At 35.2% G+C, this 23385-nt stretch overlaps 1 protein-coding gene across 2 annotated transcripts in view; it reads left to right on the top strand.

The window, feature by feature from the left end:
* The first annotated feature begins 9790 nt into the window (after window positions 1–9790).
* Tdg (Thymine DNA glycosylase) overlaps window positions 9791–23385 on the top strand; it is a 242197-nt gene continuing 228602 nt past the window's right edge. Inside the window, exon 1 of one of the 2 annotated variants that reach the window (XM_069837946.1) lies at window positions 9791–10024. In XM_069837946.1, the coding sequence (XP_069694047.1) occupies window positions 9927–10024 (98 nt within the window). In that variant the 5' untranslated portion in view covers window positions 9791–9926. The remainder of the gene's footprint in view (window positions 10025–23385) is intronic. The other variant, XM_069837947.1, reaches the window with a different exon arrangement.

Here is a 23385-nt window from a genome sequence, read left to right as displayed (position 1 = left end):
TTGCCAAAATTATTTATTTGGTCAAGTAAATATACAGCTTTTTTATTTTTTTCTTCAGCTAATTCAATTTTCATAGCTGCCATGTTTTTCTCTAGTCTATAAATTTTAGATCGGAGCCTATTAATTTCCCTTCTTGAGCGTGCAGAACTGTTATCATCTTTGAGATTAACTTGAACTCCTATCTCACACTTGTATTCAATTTCATCACAAGTTTCTGTGTGGAATTTATTTGACCCATCTGAAAAAAAAAAGAACTTTCTTCTAGCAACAATACTAAGATAAAAAATTCAAGCAAATATTAAAAATTTGTTCTTAATTAAGTACTTTCCAGAATTCCCGCAAAGTTCTACCTCACTTTCCTTTTTCACTGAAGTGGTTCTTTCCTTACGAGGTGTAATCTTCCGAGATTGCAGATAACTGGGTTAAGCTGGGAAAATGCTTGGTATAACACCAGCCTTTAATTTTTTTTTTTTGCAGTTCTCTCTATAGTCTTCTGAACGAAAGTGGAGACTACACACACGTGAGTAATCGGTTGGAACCCACCTGCTACTTTTACATGCACCTTGTCTGGATATAGACGCCAGCCACTTTTCTCTAAGTTCTTTTGTTGAGGGAATTTCATGATATTTTATTCCTTTTGAATGTGAACTTCCTTGTCTAGATTTACAAAGGGGAACACAACAATTCACCATTTTAAACATGAACACAGCACCTAATTCATGTCGAAAATTAATATCACGTTTCGTAATAATTTATGACTTTGCACAAACTTTATATACACAAATTAGAGCACAATCAATATTTTCATCATTACTGACTTAAACGAGTATTTAGCTTAGTTAGATGTAATAATTAATCATACAATCACTAACAATCACCTCAACACTTTAACACCTGCAGATTAGAAATGATGCGGTATGGTGCAGTCACAGTCGCGCTCTAGCGGCAAATTCTAGAAACATTGCTATACGGCGTTTCCAATGTTAAATTTTACCATAGAGCAGGCAGTATATTACAATCCAGACGGCGGTGCTTGATAATCTTTGGTTATTTCGGGAGTGGCGCTATAATCGCTTAAACTGATGCAGTTGCTTTCTCTCACAGTATTATTTGTAAACAAAGATAGGAAAATTCTATGAATTTTTGGCTTATGTTTGAAGGTCTTCTTTATACTGGTTGTATAAAACTTACAATCTTCATTTCGGGTAAATCTCTATATGTACTGGTTCTGGTTTTCCAAAAAAATAAAAATAAAAAAATAATAATAAATAAGTAAATAAATAAAAACAAAAACTCCCGATTTTTTGCCCTAAAAATTAAAACACTTAGAAAAAATGAGCGGAAAGCGTTAAAATTTTGGAAACGTTCAAGAGAAAGAGTCTGAAAATTCCCAATTTTCGCAAATAGATTCAAAGTAACAAACATTCACAGAAACAAAAAAAGAAATTATATATAAATAACTTCAAAAGTACATTTCAACTTGTAATAACAATCAACTTAACACTCCTAAGCTAATATAATCTAACCTAACCTAACCTAACCTAAATTAAAGACGAAACAGTACAGTAACTAATTGCGATCACTCACTTTACAATAATAAAGTGGTGGATATATGTCTCCCACTTCCATGAAGAAATAATGCATGCGTTCACGATGATCTGGATATGCCTTCCTGAACATGAACTCTGCTAAATATCCACTATAATATACCTTCTTCCGTCCACATCTTGAAACTTTACTTCTCTCTTCCCTTCAAGCAAGCTCTATGTTTTGAGTATGTTCTTTAGAAACAGGACACTATATATATATCGGGGGGTTTGGAAAGATAAAATAGTAGAAAAATCAGTTAAATATATTTGTTGTTCTGTTGAAAAACGATACCGGTACTCTATGACATTATTTTTTATTTTATTTTTTATGTTTAATATTGGTCGACCAGCAAACTTGCTATACAGACCACTGTTAAATTATGGAATATCACATGCAGAATATCATGCTGAGGTTGGCTCTAAAGGCTCCTCTAATTAATTTAAATTAATTAATTGAACATTGTTGTGAATTATGTGAACAAAAATATGATGATTTTCTGTGTTAAATTATGAAGAGTCGTCAGTATCACTAAGAAGGATATCTTGAGGAAGTTTCCTTTTAAGTCGAGATGGCTGACAAGATCTTGCTCCAATGTTATATGTCATAGCTCCAAGAACACCAGGAAGTTTGTTGAAGAAAGATTTTGACATTGAATGGATGTACTGTTATAGTGGAAGAATTCTCAATTCTTGATGCAGTTGTTGATTTCTTACAAACCAGGAGGCATTTGTTGCAGTACGCAGGAACTTGTTCTGGAGAACTTGTAGGCGATGTATGTGTGTCTAATTTGCATTCCCCCACACTGGCGCTGCATAAGTTAAAAGAGGTCGTACAAGCGAGGTGTAGAGTAGCATTGAACAGTCCAATCCAATTTGTGAACCAAATGGTATAATTTTCGAATTCAAGAAGAAGTTCGTGTAACAATGCGAGTTATATAGACAGTCCATGTAAGTTTCGTGTCTAATAATATTCCCAAATATATGACATTATTGGAAGTTATTAAAGAATGGGAGTAATGTGGTGGTGATTGTTGGCGATCGTATGATTATTTGGAGGATGAGGGGGTTCATATATTTTTGAGGTGAATCATAGTGTCAATTTCTGCTAACTAACTTCTGACATCTAAATTAGTTATATTTCCAATTTGCCTTCAAACTTGAACACAATTTTCACATACGTATTTATCACATAAAACACCGTGACCAAACAAATATCCACACAAATCTTTATTCTTACATTTTTTACTTGATTATTTAACGCGCTGTACCAACTACGAGGTTATTTAGCGTCGATGGAATTGGTGATAGCGAGTTTATATTTGGCGAGATGAGGCCGAGGATTCGCCATAAATTACTTGACATTTAAAGGGTACACGGGAAAAACGAACAATGTCACAATGCTGTTAAGGGTGATATCATTATCTAATTCACTGTATTATTACAAACTTTAGTGTTATTTTTACCAAAGTGGTACAGGAGAATTAAAACCACGGATACACTCATCATTTCCTTCATTTAAAGTAGAAATATCAATAAATTTTGCAGTAATATACTGAAATAGATCAGTATCTCATCTTTAATGGAAATGTGACATTGTTCGTTGTTCCCGTGTACCCTTCATTTGCCTTATGGTTCAGGTAAACTTCGAAAAAATCCAACCAGATAATTAGCCCAAATGGGAATCGAACCCGCGCCCGTACGCAACTTCGGTTCGGCAGGCAAGCGTCTTAGCCGACTGAGCTACACCGGTGACTTCCTTACATAACCATATAAATTCCGTTGCACGTATATGACAACCTGCACACAAACCACCACCACCACGAGACGTAGAAGAACACGCACCTTCCATCCTCACAACTGATGTCAAAACACAGGCAGGACATGAAAGCAACCGAATATCGAATTAATGTGACATTATCAAATATCAACCAATAGACGTCCCCCTCGTGACACGCTCTTGTACAAAATTGTTAATAAAAACCTAAACTAACCAAATCTAGCAGTCGTATATGCAAAATTTGTAACCAGACAACGAAGGAAACTGCTTGATTTGATCTGGAATGTACACACGAAAATAAATTCACGTAAAGATGACATCATGCCATTACAGTTCAGCACAAGCTCACATCGAAATGGTTCCCAGTCTTCTTATATATATCAAATATAAAATGGCTGACCACCATTTCCAATTGCTGATATCCGTAAGAACGTAAACATTATAAAATCAAAACTACAATTATTGCTTTCCGCTCACTTTTCTAAGTGTTTTCACATTAGGAATAGTAATCAAAAAGTCTTAAAACATTAATTTCATAAAAAACCAAAACCAGTATTTATAGATAATTACCTCCTTTCGTACTCGACAATAACTATTACAGATGTGATTGAAATATTTTCTGGAGCAGCTTGTATGATACCAGGATACCGGTATTCAAAATTTGGTTCATTGGAAAAGAGTTTACTTTTATTGCCCGTTTGTGATATTGCACAGATTAAAAATAATAGTGTACTTACTGAATTTTATATTAGCTTTATTTTCTTAACCAAAATGGGGTCTTTTATGTTTCCAAGTACGGTGTAAGTCCATTTATGCTACATTTTCATGGTGAATTCAACTAGATTCGAATATATTTACAGTACTGAATACGATCCCCCAGATCCCTGTTTTCATGTAATTTTTTATACAATCATTCACGGCAGCTGAAGTTTCGAAAGTAGTTATGTTGATTAACATGTCATTGACTTGTTAGAATGTAGGTCATTCTCTGGGCCTTAGCTATAAACTTCTCAAGCTATAAAGAATGTTGCACTTTCTTAATGAGGCGAATGAAAACTTAATATTCTGGCTGTTAATAGAGAATGGTAATATTGACTTTTATGAAAAGAAAACAAACAAACAAAATATTATATATTACTACAATATTCCTTTTCAACATACATAATTGCGCTCGCTCTTGGTAACTTTCGCTGCGTTGACGCATCAAACAAATGACAACCGTTCACGTGCTTAGCGTATGGAAATGGTTTTGAATAAGATATGCCCGTTTTCATGGAATTCAATCTGTATTGAATACGTTCCGATCCCACTTTTAGGTGCATCGACCTTGAGACTCAGATCGTTTTGAATCCCTGTTTTCATAGAAAATTCAATGCGGTAAATGTATTCAAATCAATTTGAATACTCCATGTAGACGTAGTAATTATTTGAGTGTGCATAGTTGGCGAGTTACGTTCTTTTGTTCATAAACAGAGTATTTTTACACAGTAGCTTACACAATAGATGCCATGTAACATGAACAGTGTTACGGAAATTGGTGTAACAAGTTACTGTAACTTTTCATAATATGTTACGAAATATAAAATTTCGCAACATAGTTCGGTTTGAATAGCCGGGGCCTTCGCGCTAAGTTCTCTATCGAGCCTGCATAACAGAATCGTGACGTCATACAATCCGCCATGCTCTGCATGCCATTTCTCTTGGGTATATATAATAGCGTTGCTTGACCTTATTTACCGGTACTCTAGTTAATAGTAAATTACATTAACAAGACAGTAATCAGCATAATTATTATTTTATCTACTACTATTACTACTACTACTACTATTGCTGCGTACTAGACGGCAGTTCGGAAGGCGGTCGGCTGCTATATGCGCCGTAACATTTCTGGCATGTGACGTCACAAGCTTGTACAGCAGAACCAATCAGATTCAGTCTGTAACAAGTACTTCCCAAGTTCGTTTATTCACGTGTGAGTGTTTCAATACATTGAATAAGTAAAACTAACATTTACTGTGTATGTGTAAGATAAATAAATGGAAGAAGAGACTGTAAAAAAAAAACAAGTATTGCACAGGCAGGTGCGGAAAATATTGTTTAAGATGTGTAATTATTTTAAAAACGTTGACGAGCACAACGCTGCCGGCCATCTTGATGCTGACTGCAACGTTGCCAACGTGCAAGAAACGACTGTAGAAGCATGTGGTGTGGGATTGAGAACCGTGCAAAGAATATTGTTAGTGAAGGAAACAGGGTTTGTTTGGTGTCATGCTTACAGTAATCAACGGCTAAGGTCTCTCCTGCGCTATTTGCATCGCACGTGCGCGTGAAGTACGATGTTTCAATGTTGTACGCTGCCTTGCCCTCTCTATCTGTCTCTCTCGACGCAAACGCTAGCAGACTACCGCCTTCCGAATTGCCGTCTACTTTAGTACAGAAAAACGACAGTTAAGAAACAGAAAACTGACAGGAATGCGCAGTTCTCTAAAGAAGTAGAAGCAGTAAAGTTATTCTTGAGATGTCATTTAAATACACACTGTTACCTGTTTTTATGTGAAAGTGCAATTTTATTGTTCCTGAAGCACTGGCAATACTATCTTGTTTCATTTTAGAATAATTGTTCAACAAAATATTAGCCAATATAGTTGTTGCTCTAGAAACTAGCATGCATGTGGACTGTCCGCAATCACATACTGTAAAGTCACCAATATTACCAACACTTTCAAATTGTTCACATATTAATGTTTTTAAGAGACGCCTTTGATTTGTTGCATTAATGAAGTCGCTCTCATATTTGTCCGAAATTAAATACTGAAACACTTTATATGCAAGTACAGTCACATTTGTTAAGAATTATGTGGGCCACATAAGTCCTCTGTCTATTATTCTTAAATAATTATTCAGTTCTACTGTATCATTGGAATATTCTGATGTCTGATCACTGCATAAAACATGTCTACATCTTACACACTTTACTGCTACACTTACACACTTGGCAACATAACCTGCAATGTATATCATAACCATCATATTATTTTTCTCTACCTCAACATTCTTACAATAAAAAATAACAATAATTGATTAAATGGCGATCTTACTCGTGTTAATTATGTAAGCATGTGCGGTTTACAGCTGTTTCGGTGCTACTTGACACCATCCTCAGAGCCTTCTGTGTCTCGGCGCCATCTCAACTTCGCTGCCTGTTGTGTGTGTGCGTTCGTATGATGAAGAGTTGTGTCAAATAGTGTGTGTGTTCTGAAATTGATCTCTGTGTTGAGAATTTGATCAGGGTGTGTTTTAGTGTGTCTGTTTATTTCATATTGTTCTAGTGTGTTGAGTTTTTGGTTTTGGGTTGTATGTGTAGGATTTCCATGTCTGTATTTATGTTATTGTATGTGTGGTTAGCATTGGTTATGTGTTCGGCATATGTAGATGTATTGTGTCCTCTGGTTATTGCTTTAATGTGTTCGTTGTATCGAGTTTGGAATGATCTGCCTGTCTGGCCAATGTAGAAACTGTCGCAATTATTGCATGTGAGTTTGTATACGCCTGTGTGGTTGTATTTATTTCTTTGTGTTGTTTGTGTGTTGAGATAACATCTTGAAAACCACATTCCACAACAGCATCTAAATCACAGTCTAATACATATGTATTAGACTGTGATCTAAATCTCCCCTGTAGTTATAGTCATCTCTACTCTCATTTTGAAGGGATTTTTAAAAGTAGACGTTAGTTGTCCATTATATAATTTCTCTAGCATGTTCCTGTTGACTTCATTGTTGTCTTAAATGAGAGTGATAACTCGAAATCCGCATTGATTCAGTATGTTTAGAATTGATACTGTGAACTAAAGCTTTCCTGAAGTCAAATTATTTATGGGAAAAATAACTACTATATCTTTATTGTTTGACAGCAGTGACGTAATCATAAATGCTTGCACTGTGGTAGCAGGTTGTAATTTATCTGCGAAACTCTGTATTTTGCCACCCTTGTAATAAATTGCAGGTTTGACATAAATTTCGTCCAATAATAAGTTAACAACTTTCTCATGATCGTCTAATGTCTTAGCTTTTTCAGAAAGATAATTTATTTTAAGCAATCGGAATTTGAGCTTTCTGGACTCAATGAGTGGGATAGCTGTCTTAGATAGCCAGGATGAGTAGGTGAGTACATTGGAACTCCATAATTGTCTATAGGATGACGGATTTGAAAAAATAATTCAAGGATGTCCATACTAAAGTGTCAGTCGAGTATTTCGGCGCTTTTGATGTTAACAGTGATACTTGCTTCTTCAAAAACTTTACCTTACTGTATAGTCCAGAACTTTCGTAAATTTCATCGCAGTAGTTACGCAACAAGTTTGAAGCTAGTTTAATTTTCTCGTTTGGTGATAAATTCCGAAATTTGTAAGACTTCAAATTACTTAGGAGAGTGTCGAATTTAGACCACTTATCCATTACCATATATTTTCCAAGCACCCCTTTGAATTTAGAACTAGCAATGGGAATGTCGTTGTGTGAAATATTAATTCTAAGTTCGTTACTTACTTTTAAACTCACGATAATTTTTGGCACAACAGAAGGACTGTCAATTAAAAAATATATAATGTCCATATCATTTACTATTACTGTGAACCCATTAATTTTCATGTTTTCGATCCTACTTTTGAACTGATTAAAATCTAAAATCACGTCATTTGCCAACCACTTGCTAAACGCATCTTCATCTCTCGCCTCTGCTTCTTTTCGTTTTTCTTCTGTTTTTTTTTTTTACGTTTTTGTTTACATTCGGAGGACAAATATGATGGCTGATTTGAAAATTTTGAAGGGACTGCAACATCTGTGAGTATTTTTCTGGCCACTGCAAGAATACTATCTTCACTTCGAACTGCTCTATATTCTCCCACAATATGTTGTTCCGGAAAGTGATTGATGCACACGGCGGCGGTAGTACCGGGCTGAAAATTGTCCCTGTGAATGGAATGTAACCATTGTTGTCTTCTGTGAAGGTCTTTTGGAAAATAAAAAAGAAAACACCGTTACATAACCGTTGATCGCAGTGTTATAGTTTAATCTATAGCAAGGAATACAACACTTTGTAGGCATGGTGATAACACTGATAACTGTATGAAAATAACTATTGGTCACATACTAAATTTTCTTAAGAACCATACACCAATTATTAACACTACAAGATAACACTAAATCACACCAACATTTACATATTTTGCATCTGTTTACTGTCTACATACCAGTACATCACACAACTACACAATACATAGGTTTTATTGTAACTGAATCGAGCAGCGTGACTGCCTTGATAGATGATGTCATTCAGTGTTTACATATTCCAATTCCGGGCCCGATATAGCCTTCTTCTTTCACATCTCTGCCTCCTCGAGATCCGTACAGCCAGCGGATGTAAAGAAGAGCAGAACTCTTGGCACTGAGATATACGTAGTGTTCGACTTGTAATTGGATAAGTACTTGAATACACTTTGAAGCGAGAGCAAACGGGTAGACCTATTCTCGGTTGTAAATCCCTAATCGTATCTTTCTTTTAAAGTTTATGGGACCTTCTCCAACATTATTGGAGTTGGTGCGCTGCTATTATGAATAAAATATTTGGAATTGGGCGAGTTCTTGTTCACCTGGTGTCAAATGCTTCATTTGCGAAATACAAGCAATTTCAAGATAATGACCACATCATTGAGGGACGAATTAAATCTCCAGTTATCTTTATACTGCAGTTTATACCGAAATTGAACTGAGGGTTGTTGAGTTCGTAACAATAACACAGAGGTCCTGCCATGGCTATACGCTCTACCATTAAACACTCAGTGTTATGTTAGCAATCTTACTCCACTGCTGAACTTCTTTTATATGAATAATAAAAGTTTTAATTCGACTATCCTCGTAGAACTTAAAATTCGCAGCTATGTACCTGGTCTGTCATTGTCGCGTGGGCAGCAGCTATGAAGAGGCTTTCTTACACTTTTACACTTTTGACCAAATATCGTATTCCTAGCTGTGTCAAGGGAAATTGTGTGAGCCCATTGTCTTTAACTGAACGGTTCATAAATGTCGGAAAATTCCAGTTTCTATTTCAGCTGTTTTAACATAGAAACCTCACAGGAATATGAGGATAGTTATATTGTCAGAATGTTTCACGCTCTACCAACCTGTATTTACTAAGTTTCTGCGTTAAAGTTCAAATTTATATATTCTACTGTCCGAACTTTGCTACTGCTCCCTATTATTTTTTCACATAATTTTCGCAAAAAGGAAATTAATTATTATTAATTCAATGATTATTTATAAACGTAGTGAGATAGTAATCCAAGAGCGGAATATAGCACATATTGATTTTTGAGCTTCGAAACGGCTAACCAATCGCAGAAGAGCTCACTATTTTGAAAGGGTGAGGTTTCGATGCTCGTTTGGTTAGCCATATTTAAATGGACGGCCATTATGCAGGAGGGGTGTTGTGTTCTTCTAAAATAAGACGTTTTGAAGAAGTTAAGTACTTAGTATCGTAAAATTGGACGGACATATCTCTCAATGCAGGTAGCTACATTATTTAGAGAAACAGCCACGCTCCTGGGAGCTAGTATGGAAGCTCAAGACTCATCTGGAACAGAATCACAGGCCCTTAAATTGTGAGTAGACAGTGTAAACAGTACTTATAAGCAACTGTAATTGTACTTAATTTCAGGGAAAATGTATTGTGCTTTTGTGTACCATTTTGTTATAGCCTGTAAGGTAGCAGGACAATTAACACACTTAATATAAATAGAGGGAGATGTCAACTTTGCAATACGCAAGGTTAAGCCCATATAAAGACAAGTCATTTGTGGAAAATAGACTACACATTTATACGTGTTTGAAGAAATTGTCGTACTATGGTTATAATTAAGAACCTATAAGCATGGAGTATTTTTAGTTGGGATAATGTGATACTTTACATTTAAAACATAAACATTGACACCTCATTAGGTGGAACAGCTGACATTCTTAAAAAGTATAAGGTTAACATGAAGTGATTTCGTTTTGGTATAACAGAACATTGCTTTAGAATAATTACAACTTTTTCTGTTATTTTCCAGGATTTAATTTAAAATACCGGAGACTATAACAAAAGTTCGTAGTGACCTCTGTGTATGATGCCTATTCAAATAGTACCGGCACATTTCTTTCTTTGCCATTCATGTTTATGTAGTTCGACAAGAATAGATGACATGGTGATGTTGATTCATCTGTAACCTGATTCTATTTAATATTGTGACTTATTTACGTTTTATGGGAGATGAGTTTATGTTCAGCCTCACTTAGATATGGGTTACATAAATTTCCTTCAGTTCTAGGTTTATGCAAAGAACCTTTTGGCTTTCTGTTTTGATTTATTCAGTATTTAAGTTTTGAATGTCAAGATACTTGCAAACCCAAACTACCGGTATTCATCACAATATTTTGAGTTTAGTCTGTGTTGAATTAAACGTTTTTGAAAAATGTATTACAAAATTAAATCTGAACAAATACAACTCTCTGCGTTAAAAGTGTATAACAGAGCGAATTTCCGTCTCTGTAGAAGTAATAGTACTGGGTACCGGTATTGTGATTTCATTGTAAGAAACGGTTTGACAATATTTTAAATATTCTTGGAGTAATTATGAACAATTTAAATTCCTTTGGTCATTTATAATATTAAAGAAGATTAATTAGAAATGGCATTGATAAAAATAGCATGATCTTGTTTTGTTTGATTTTATGATTTAATAAGAGTAACAAGCATTACAATGTAAGATAGGTATTTTCAAATTTTCAAATGGTAAAGTCTTTTTTTCTCTGTTGAAGTAGTATTTTAGTTCGGTAGAAAAAATCACTTCAATTGTAGGGTTACAGAACTAAATTATATAAAGTGTTTGTTTTTCATGATTGCAGACATAGCCTGGTACCGGTACTGAAAAGAATTGCAAACAAAAAGTAACAAACAGTACAACTCTATAACAAATGTTACATAGTCAACAAATGTTAAATGTTCTTAGTTATGATGTTACTCAACCAGCACTGCAATTTTATTTAAATGAAGTTTCCTCTGACCTCCTACATAGATGCCATTCAGATTATTGTTCAAGATCATGTGTTCAACATAATGCTGTTCGTTTTCTGGATAATGAAGACTTACGTAATCCCAAACTGCCAGTTCTTCAGATTCTGCATTCATGGTAGATCTAGGTACAGCAGATCAGGGCAGTACACATATCATGTGCCTGGTTGCTGCAGCACCTAGAAAATTTGTGTTGGCGCCTGTTTGCAAAATCCTGGTTAACAATCCTAGCCTATGTATTGAGTACTGTGGTAAACAGTCATCACTTATTTGCCATCCTCTCCGTGACTGAGTTTGAAAAAATTCTCCTTCATTTACGATGAAAATAGTAATGCTTAGAGATTTCATGCATTTTATAGTGACATTGTGATATATTTATGTTGTTATTGCGATAGCTGACATTCAAATATTGTTCTCAGGGAATAATTGAACACGTGTGTAACATATGGACGTGTTATAATTTGAGAAAACTACAATTTATGTTTTAAATTGCAATATTTGATTATATACTGGTATCCATTATGTTTCCAGATTTAGGAGGGTTACTCTCCATTATTTGCATAGCCTGCTTCCAGTATGCACATTTTGTGAAAGAGGGTTCAGTTCGATGAATCTCATTAAGAATTAATTTAGATTCTCTATGCAATCAGTGTTTGAATGATCTCATGATGTGCAACATGAGTGGACCATCACTGCAAGACAAAAGCTATACAGCAATAGTACTTCAGGAGTAAAATCAAGACATGTAAATGGCCACAAAAGACTTGGTTCCATTTGGCTCCTAGATTTTTGAACTGGTACCTGGATCCATATGAAATTTATTTCGTCCACCAATAGATGTAGAAGTGCTTCCATCTTCTGTGTCACACGATAGAGTACATACACTGTATAGCTAAATGGTACATTGTCACTAGTATTTGAGAAAACCGTAACTATTTGCAGAGTTGTGACTTTTACACATCGGGTTTATTGTATTCCTACCATTGGTAATGCATATTTCATTTTTCTTCATTCATACTTTCCTGCTATTATTTCAGTGTGAGAAACGGGAAGATGAAAACAGTGTACATTCTTTGTGTTAAATTTTGAAATATCATACAATTTTTTGCCATTTTGCACGACAGTATTTACTTGTAGAATCTGTTTCCACACACTATGATTAAGGATCATACCAACATCATAATATGGACCCTTGCCATGGTAAGAGTCATTGTAATTTCATTCACAATTACACCAAGAATGTTCGTTATAGTACATATAATGTAAATTTTGGTTCTTGAAATGTTAGGCAGCACCATCAGTCCACAGATAAACTGTATTTATAGACTAGTGCATTAGTGTAGACATATAGTTCAGTAGGACATTATTGAAAGCTGCAACTTCAGTGGTACCATGGCTCTGTATCACTGATGACTGCTACACATAGTTTTAATATCATTGTTGTCAGAGCATTGGAAATAACACACTGCAGTATATGTTTTTGTTGAATTTGGTATTCCCAAGAAACTAGTTTGATTAATTAAAATGTGTCTTAGTGAAACTTACAGCAGAGTCCGTATAGGCCAGTTTCTATCTGATGCTTTTCCAATTCACTGCGGGCTAAAGCAGGGAGATGCACTATCACCTTTACTTTTTAACTTTGCTCTAGAATATTCCATTAGGAAAGTTCAGGATAACACAGAGGGTTTGGAATTGAACGGGTTATATCAGCTTCTTGTCTATGCAGATGACGTGAATATGTTAGGAGAAAATCCACAAACGATTAGGGAAGACACGGAAATTCTACTTGAAGCAAGTAAAGAGATAGGGTTAGAAGTAAATCCCGAAAAGACTAAGTATATGATTATGTCTCGTGATCAGAATATTGTACGAAATGGAACTATAAAAATTGGAGATTTATCCTTCGAAGAGGTGGAAAAATTCAAATATCTTGGAGCAACAGTAACAAATGTAAATGACACTCGGGAGGAAATTAAACGCAGAATAAATATGGGAAATGCCAGTTATTATTCGGTTGAGAAGCTTTGTCATCTAGTCTGCTGTCAAAAAATCTGAAAGTTAGAATTTATAAAACAGTTATATTGCCGGTTGTTCTGTATGGCTGTGAAACTTGGACTCTCACTTTGAGAGAGGAACAGAGATTGAGGGTTTTTGAGAATAAGGTTCTTAGGAAAATATTTGGGACTAAGAGGGATGAAGTTACAGGAGAATGGAGAAAGTTACACAACGCAGAGCTGCACGCATTGTATCCTTCACCTGACATAATTAGGAACATTAAATCCAGACGTTTGAGATGGGCAGGGCATGTGGCACATATGGGCGAATCCAGAAATGCATATAGAGTATTAGTTGGGAGGCCAGAGGGGAAAAGGCCTTTGGGGAGGCCGAGACGTAGATGGGAAGATAATATTAAAATGGATTTGAGGGAGGTGGGATATGATGGTAGGGACTGGATTAATCTTGCTCAGGATAGGGACCAATGGCGGGCTTATGTGAGGGCGGCAATGAACCTCCGGGTTCCTTAAAAGCCAGTAAGTAAGTAAGTATATGTTTTAGTTGATGTTTAAGCTGAAGTGTGGTTCCAATGTGCTGCCATGATTCTTTTCTGGAACTTTGCTGTAGAGTTTTTCTTTTTGCAAAATAGCTTTTGTTATGATAATCAACTCTTCTGGCTGTAGTTAATTTTTTTTTCTGGTGCACTTCATCATGTCTACTCTTATTGCATATGTGACCAGAGAGTTGAATAAGTTAATGGGCATCGAAGTTGATTATTGAAATTAATCGATAATTAATTTATTGATAGTTTCTTTTTCAATCAGATGCCCACCTTTCCACTATTTTATATTAACAGCATCATAGTCGTTATCATTTTTTCATCATCATTACAGTTGCATTGTCACCACAATCTTCGCAGCTACTCTTCATGCAGTTTTTATTTTTCGTACTGCATACAGTTTCTTTAAGTAGCTCCCTGATAGTCTTTAGTTTTTAATTCAATTTCCAGGGTGTTGAAGAAATCGTCACTTGTATATTTTCACAGTAAGGGTAACAACACACAGCCTGAATCTTGTCAGAAACCAGCCTAACATATTTTAGTTTCATTGCGCAAAATTTTGATATTATATTTTTGTATTGGTATTCTGCTCTTGGAAAAAATATATACACTTCCCTGAAATTATTCTGAGAAGCTACTTTCGCTTCTGCATCTTTTTTCCATCTTCATGCACAGTAAAAAAATCCTTTTTCCCTGGAAAATTCCGAAAGATATAATTCATATATTCACAGTTTTAAGCCCAAGGACAGGTCTTTCACTGCAAACCAGCATTCTCCTATCTTTCCTATTTTCTGCCTTCCTCTTAGTCTCAGCATATGATCCATATAGGCTATCCTAATGTTGTCTATTTTCAGATACCTTCTTCTGCCCCAAATTATTCTCCGGTTCACCATTCCTTCCAGTGCATCCTTTAGTAGGCAGTTTATTCTCAGCCAGTGACCCAACCAATTCCTTTTTCTCTTCCTGATCAGTTTCAGCATCATTCTTTCTTCACTCACTCTTTCCAACACAGCTTAATTTATATTCTGGCTGTAGAAATATGAGTTGTGAAATTTTTAACCTTAAAAAATATAGTTTCTTCAGTAATTGTCAAGGGAGGTGATCTTTTCTGCTTTACTGGCTAAATTTGTACCTATTAAAACAGGCCTAACTTGCAGCTCAGACTGCATGCAGCCCTTGGCAGTATATTTTGTGACCTGCAGCACATAAGAAAATTTTTTAAAATTATAACTTTATAATGGATTAGACCTCTTGGCCTGTTTCGTTTCAGCTGCTTCTTTGGCAGTCCAAGATCTTTCTTTCCCTAGAGCTTTATAATGAAATATCGTTTGGGGTAGTGTTTGGATAGGCATCTGTATATTTTCATTCCTTTAATGTCTGTTTCATTTCATCAGCTTCTATTCTCTGGAGTTAACAGTATGTTGCGGTTCATGTTTTGGAGCCACATAGCAGAGTTGGAATTGCCTTAGTTTTATAAAATTTTAGATTGTCTCTGGTTGGACTTTTTAGGGTAGTGTTGTTTTCATTGTACCTAGAAGCTGTTGAAATTTGGTTAATTTATCATCTGTATCCTTGGGGTGTATATAAGAGAGATAATACTTTTAAAGTATTATACAGTGTGGAAAGGAAGTCTGTCCGCACTGAGGTGAGAGATAGCCTGCTGTTAGAGAAACTATTTCAGTTGGCAGCAGTCCCCAGGCGGGATCGACATGCCTTTCTATGGGGGTTGTCTAGCTAAGGGTATACTGCTGTTAAGGCAGAAGTTTGTGCTACCAACATAACTACTGATGCTAGTGGATACACTCTGCTCTCTCCAGTGCAGAGTGGCTTCTCTTCTGCACTGTATTATTATTGGTCAACTATACAGGAGCTGATATTTCTAAGGCAGTCCAAAGTGCAGTGCAAAAATATGGTGGGGTTGACGAATGCATAATGTGTTATTTATGGTGGGTCATTTCCATGACAAATCAACCAATGAAAAATTTATTTGGAACATGACAGCATGGATTTTAATTTTTTTTTGTATATTTGTACCATACCATAAGATATTTTTAAATTATTATTATTTTTTAATTCCAACCACCCATTTTTATGATAGTGACTTTTTTAAATTACCTAAAAACCCCATAATTTGCGGTCATATACTTAAATGTCAGTTATTAGAAAACTATATTAGTTACAGATCTGGGACAGGCTTCATTTTAAAGCTTATGAATAGGGCTTTCATTTGATATACAACATGACAGTGGAGAATTTTTTTTTCAAAATTCACTGCTCTTTTATTTTTAATTTCGAATTTTCACAAAAACAGAATTTTAAAGTTAAAGAAAAAAAAAACTTAAAGGTACATGTCTTTTAGCTATCCAGGCCAAATTTTAAGGTGGTATCTCAGTGGTGTCATAGAAAACTTAAATTTTCTTCTTGGCAGTGCACTTCATTGTAGATTACAGTTGGGAAAGGAGAAGACGTGTCACTTGGATAGCAATACACTTGAAAAGGAAATTCCTACTGAAGATGTAGAGCTTCCAGGTCCTAGTCAAATTAAGAACAAGTATGTGTACCCACTTGTAGCTTTAAGCCACTTAAATGCCTCTTTAACCTTTCATGGTTTATCTCTGCTGTGAAAGAAGAAACAGAGTGCTAAGAATTATTGCAAATGAAAGATGAAGATGTTTAAAGGGACCTACAAAGAATCATTGTTTACTTATGGAGATGATTCAGATGGGGAAAATCATCATAATTATCATTTAGAAATGATTCAGCGACTAAAAGAAAAATTTGAAAATCAAACAAAAATGAAAAGCTCATGGTTTTAACAGTTTTACCAAAAAGCTGGTCCTGTAATAAAACTGAACATGAATTTGGAGTAACTACAGTGCAAGCAATGCAAAAAACGCGTGTATATGTGTGTGTGTGTGTGTGTGTGTGTGTGTGTGTGTGGCGGGGGGGGGGTGGGTGGATGGATATGCGCATGCACTTACGTGTGCATGCGTGCGTGTGTGCTCAACACATCAGAATGTAAAGCTTATCATTGATGGTACTAATTTAAAGAAAATAGTCCTACTAGGAAATGATACTCCTTTAAAATCATACAAACATTCCTTATAAAGAATGTGTAATTCTTCGGCTAAAAATGCTTCATGGATGACTGTGATTCATGTCCTAGCATTGATGATTTCAAGGCAGCTTTAGGGTCATTCCACGAGATGAGGGACATAAAGACAAAATTTTATATTTAATCGAAGAAACTGTTCTTTTGCATTAAAAAATTCTCCAATTCATTGACTTTATACAGCATAGTATAATTTTAATTTTGGCGGCATAATTTCTTTGTTCCCAACAAGCAAAGTCGACATGGCTGCTACAGAGGGATTCTGGTGAGATTACATCATTTGATTTTAGGACATAGCTATCAGAATATTAAATTCCATGAAGTTAGTGCTATATTACCTTTGAAAGTAATTGTTTCAGTGCCTGTATGTAGTAACAATGAGTGGAAATATAATCTATTAAAGTAGTTATCCACTGTTAAAAGAAATACTTAGGTTATGTAACGTTTGTTACAAAAATATTAATTTTATTTCATAATTAGAAAACTGTTTTTTATTTTAAAATGAAACTTTGTATTATCTTACTTCCTCATGTAAGCTACATAAATACTAGACGTTCTGACTTTTAAAATAATAATTTTATATAAATTCTGTGTAACAAACGTTACATTAAATAATAACAAAAGTTACATAACAATGTGGTAACGTTTGTTACACAAAAAATAATAAGATAATCAGATTTAATACATGAAATTATTGATTAATGGCCTATGTTTGGTAGGCCTATATTTAAAATAAGACGTGTTTTAATACGTTTTCATGTTTGATGGGCCATATATGCATTTCAGTATGAAAAAAGCTCCAAAATCTGCTGCTGAGAGAATGCGTGAGTACAGAGCTAGAATGGACACAGAAAAAACTCAAGAGAGACTAGAAAAGTGTCGTAATATTATGAGGAAACTTAGGAAAAAGCCAAAATCAAAATCAGAAAAATCTGCAGAAAGAGAAGCCACTAGGAAGCGAGTACAAGAATATCGTAGAAGACAAAAAGCAAGAGTTTTAAGTTCATGTATTTTGAAAGACGGTTCTTCAGGAAGTCCTCCTTATAAGAGTGCAAATTCTTTTGGAAAGGCTATAAAAAGAGCACAAAGAAACCTTCCAAGGAGCCCTCGAAAACAAACAGCCGTAGTAAGAAAGCTTGCCGAATCATTTAATCTATTAGTACAGCCAGCAAAACATTCCACATCTTCTACATTGTCTATTACTGCAGATACTATGAAAATGGTGAAGGATTTTTATGAATGTGACGATGTTTCCCGCCAACTCCCTGGAAAAAAAGATTTTATTATAATACGTGAGGATGGAAAGAAAGAATATATGCAAAAAAGACTGCTTGTATATCATTTGCGTGAAGTATACACACTTTTTCAAGAGCAGAATCCAAATGTAAAGATTGATCTATCAAAATTTTGTGAAATGCGACCGAAACATGTCAGGTTGGTCTCTGATAAGGATCAGATAATGTGCTGCTGCCCTTACTGTGAAAATACGCAGTTAATGATTTCAGCAGCGCCCTGGAAAACAAGTGAAAAACCAAAAACCATCCAGGAGCTTCTGAAAGAAACAGTTTGTCAAACTGAAAATAAGAACTGTATGAAAAGAAGTTGCCAAGAATGTGGAGATATTGAATCCACGCTGATTACAAAAATTGATGATGACTGTGATGAGGTTCACACCAAGCAATGGGAAGGTGGACATCTGGTTCAAAAAGATATGTCTATAAATGAATTCTTCACTTATTTCAAGAATCAGCTAACGCAACTATCCAATCATATATACAATAAAAGAAGACAATGGAAGGAACAGCAGAATCAAAAATCATCACTACAATCAGGACAGCTGATTCTCCTAACAGATTTTGCTGAGAACTATGTAGCAAAATTTCAGAATGAAGTTATGGCAGCACACTGGACACACACATCAGCTGAAACATCAACGACAATCTATACTGCAGTTTGCTATTTCCGAAAATCTTCTACTGATGATGTCACAACAATATGTTTAGCAGTCATTAGTGATACACAGAGTCATGGCACTGCTGAAGTTGCTGCTTTCAATGAAATCCTACTAAACTACCTGTCTACATTAAAGCAGTCTCCTATAACTTCAGTTATCTGTGGACTGATGGTGCTGCACAACATTTTAAAAACCGGAAGGCAATATCATACTTATGCACATTATCCAAAATTCTAGGATGTAATGTTGAGTGGAACTATAACGAGTCTTACCATGGTAAGGGCCCACACGATGGTGTTGGAGCTACCCTTAAACACAGTGTATGGAAGCGAGTTTTACAAGGAAATGCTACCATGCAAAATGCTGAGCAATTTTATGACATCACAAAATCTAACATTTACAACATACATTGTTTCTATGTCCCTTCTGGTAAAATTGACTCAATTGCTGCAAAATATGTAGAAGAATGGAAAAGTGCATTGCCAGTGGTAGGAATCCAACAAGCCCGATGTGTGAAAATTGCTGCATCAAACACAGTTGGGCTCTTCTCAAATACTGGAGATGTTGAACCATTTAAAAAACATAAAATAAAAGGAACGCAGGAAGAAACAAGCAGTCCTACAAAATCTACTCATTCCATTGATCATGCCATGAATTCAAAATTTTCAGAACTATCAGTTGGTGATTACGTATTGGTTCATTACCCACAAACTGGACAATATTATGTTGGACATATAATCCTTCTCAATTATGTGAGTAATATGTGTAGTGTACAATTCATGAGAAGAAGAGAAGGAAAGAACACTTACTTTGTGTACCCTACAAATGACGATATAGATGAAATATCCCCAGACCTAATTTTAAGCACATTGCCTAAACCTAAGGAAGTTAGGGGAAAATTTATTTTCAACACAAATTTTACTGTGCTAGTTGAGTAAGAATGTTACTGTACTCTCAAAATTTCCCTTTTTTTAAAATTATCACTAGGATGTTCTTTACAAACTGTTCAATTCTGACTCTGTAACGTTTGTTACACTGTTGTAACGTTTGTTACTCTAAGTTTTTAATTATTTTCAAGTAACATACATCTGTAGAATTAAAAACGTTTATGTCATTTAGTTCTGTAATCTTCCTAGATTCAAGCTGTATTTTTTTTATCTGACATAAAATATTGTAAGAACAGAGAATCACAACAGTCTTTCACAACTTGAGAATCCATGTCCTTTGATGTAACGTTTGTTACATTTTTTCAAATTGTAAACCCAAGAACATGCACCATCACAATATTATATTTTTGGTACTATATAATCTTCACACTATCCTCTATTACCAGGTATGTTCCAAAGCATTGCTCTTGTCTACAGTTGACTGCAGAAAAATGTCAAATGTTCAAATCCATGTAAGAATGTAACGTTTGTTACAATGGAATGACCCTTTATTGAGAAGTCTTGAAGAAGCAATGATTGATAAGGTCACCTACAAGCAGTGGGTTTCAGTGAATCGAAATTCATTTGGAATTATTTGTAAGTCCACAGAAGATTTTCTTGAACTTTCAGCCGAGCTAATCATGTTGAAAAAGCAATCTACTTTTTTTTTTTTTTTTGCAGAGAAAATTGCACTTTAACCTAAAGAAGTAGTGGTGTCATGTTATTTTGCTGAGAACTATTAATTTATTATACTACTTGAAGCCCAGTCATTCCAGTGAAACAACAACTCAGTGGTAACAGTTCGTCATTTGTTGTGTTCTACGAGAAAAAGAACTGAAACATAATAGTTTTGTTTTCATTTCACAATGTATGAAACATGACACGGTTATTGTTCATGCCTTCGTAAGAAAACTTTTTCTCTTTTGAAAACATAATTGCTCCCAACTTGAAAAATATATTTTACTTTACAGACAATTCAGCAGCCCAATATAAAACTCGAAAAAAATTTCACAAATTTGTGAAACCACCAGAACAATTTCCAAGGCATTGAAGGAGAGTAGAATTTTTATGCCAATGCACATGGCAAGGCAGTTTGTGATTATGTTGGAGGCGCAGTTAATAGCAAAGGCCAGTCTTCAAAACCCTCTCTGGAATGAGATAATCACATCTTGACATCTGTTTGTGTGGGGGGAAAACAAACATCCCTGAAAAAATCAGCAATAGCCTTACACTCAGCAGATTCAGGCCATGGCCATCGAATTCGACAATATCAAGATAATAGATAAAGAAGACAACTTATACAGAAGATTGGTTAAAGAAGCCTTCCACATCAAACAACATCCCAACAACATCAGCAAGGACGAGGGGTTACAACTCAGCAACTCATGGGGAAGTCTATTCCAAGATCATACTTAGGAACGAGAAACCAGGTCTCCACATGTACGCGGCACCCCCCTTCATCCGGACATCTGGCACAGTATCAAGGTCTCTCTTTCGGACCTTATGAGGGCCAGTATTTAATATGAATACTCCCCTTCATACAGACCTCAACCGGATTGGACAATGATGGACCAATCAGATACCAGAAGGAGAACCTACGACCTATCGCAAGTACTCCCCGCATTGAGACTACTATATATATACGAGCTCGCAGACTATTTCCTTATCCAACAACTGCTCTGAAGATGACTACAACACAGCGGTCGAAACATCAGCCACCAACACCAAGACAATGCGGTAGAAGCCCCGAAGCTTATCCACACACCATCCCTGAAAAAGTTTTCTATACATTGCAAGATATGAAAAATGCCTAGAAAAGAAAAAACTCTTACATGTGCAATTTGATGAAGTAATTGCAGTTAAAGGAATTTCATAAATTTTATTCCCATTTTCCATTATCAACTGAAGAGGTAACAACCAAAGCATTTTCAGCTTCTGTAGAAACTGTTTTTACATCATATTAAAATGACTCTCGAAGTTGAAGATGTACATTTTGAACACATGACTGGTTTTGTAGCATATGCCTATGACAACTCGTGATGGATAGGTTGTATTCTCTCAATGGATGTTAATTTTGAAGTTAAAATATCGTTCTTACATCTAGCTGGACCAGCTACATCGTTCTGTTATCCTAGGAAACCAGATATTCTTACCATACCAGGAAATTTCATTTTTTCTAGCTGAATACAGTTAGAGCTACAGAGAGAATATGCCATTGAACCCCATAGGAGATGGCAAAAGCTCCAATATGCTAGTTATCATTAGGTATGGAATCATTTTTTATTTTTATGTTACAAGTTTAGAAAATTCCGTTCTTGTGAAAACTCAAAATTAAAAAATTGAGGAGTGAATTTTGAAAAAAATCCACAATGATGTCATGTTTTCTATCAAATGAAAGCTCTACTCATAACCTTCTAATTGCACTTTCCGCAGGTCTGTAGCTACCATAGTTTTGCAGTAAATATAATTTAAGTATATTGTGGTCAGCGAATATTGAGGATCTTAGACAATTAAAGAAAAAAATCAATGTCAAAAAAAGAGAGGTCCAAATGTTTTTAAAATAAAAATCTTAAAACATTTTATGTAAAAGTACATGCAGAAAATGAACCAAATCCGTGACATCAAGGTTCTATGCAATGGTTGATTTGACATGGACTGACCCTGGTGTAAAATCTATGACTGGCAGCAAAAAGAAGTTTGCTGGTCTTTTACGAAAAAATGACATCATTTGTCTTTTGATTCACTGCGTTATACATCAAGAGACATCATGTGGAAAATTATTAAAGCAGAGTGAAGTGATGTAAGATGTGCTAAAAATCACCAACAGAATTCGTGAAGAAGATAGGTCACTCAACCATAAACATTTCCCAACACTGTTGGAAGCATTGAAATCTTCGTATGATGATTTATTATTGCATTCGAAAGTAAGGTGGCTTAGTGCTAGGAAATGCCTGTTAAGATTCCTTGCTCTTAGAAGAGAAATTCAGATATTTCTAAGATAAATGGGGAAGCTAGAACCTGACGAGTGAGCTAAGAAACTCTCAGATCCAAGTTTGCCTCTGAGCTAGCATTCTTGACAGTTATCACAGGTCATTAATTTGAGCTAAATTTCAAACTCCATGCATTGGATGACACTATTTCAACTCTACATGGCCATATGAGAGACTTTCGGAAGGAAGGCTGGAGAGGGGAGACAATTTGGATCCTTTCCCTTCATGATTGGAATTATCTGCAGAAAGCTGTGAAACGCGTAATTTTGCAAGCATTACAGTAAACATAAACATCATCAAGGAAGAATTTAATGCAAGATTAAAGAGTTTAGTAAACTTCAGGATAGCATTGCACTCTTTAGAAATTTACTAAATGT

The sequence above is a fragment of the Periplaneta americana genome, chromosome 10, assembly GCF_040183065.1.
Source record: "Periplaneta americana isolate PAMFEO1 chromosome 10, P.americana_PAMFEO1_priV1, whole genome shotgun sequence".
NCBI lineage: Eukaryota > Metazoa > Arthropoda > Insecta > Blattodea > Blattidae > Periplaneta > Periplaneta americana.
This window is presented reverse-complemented; position numbering and strand designations above follow the sequence as displayed.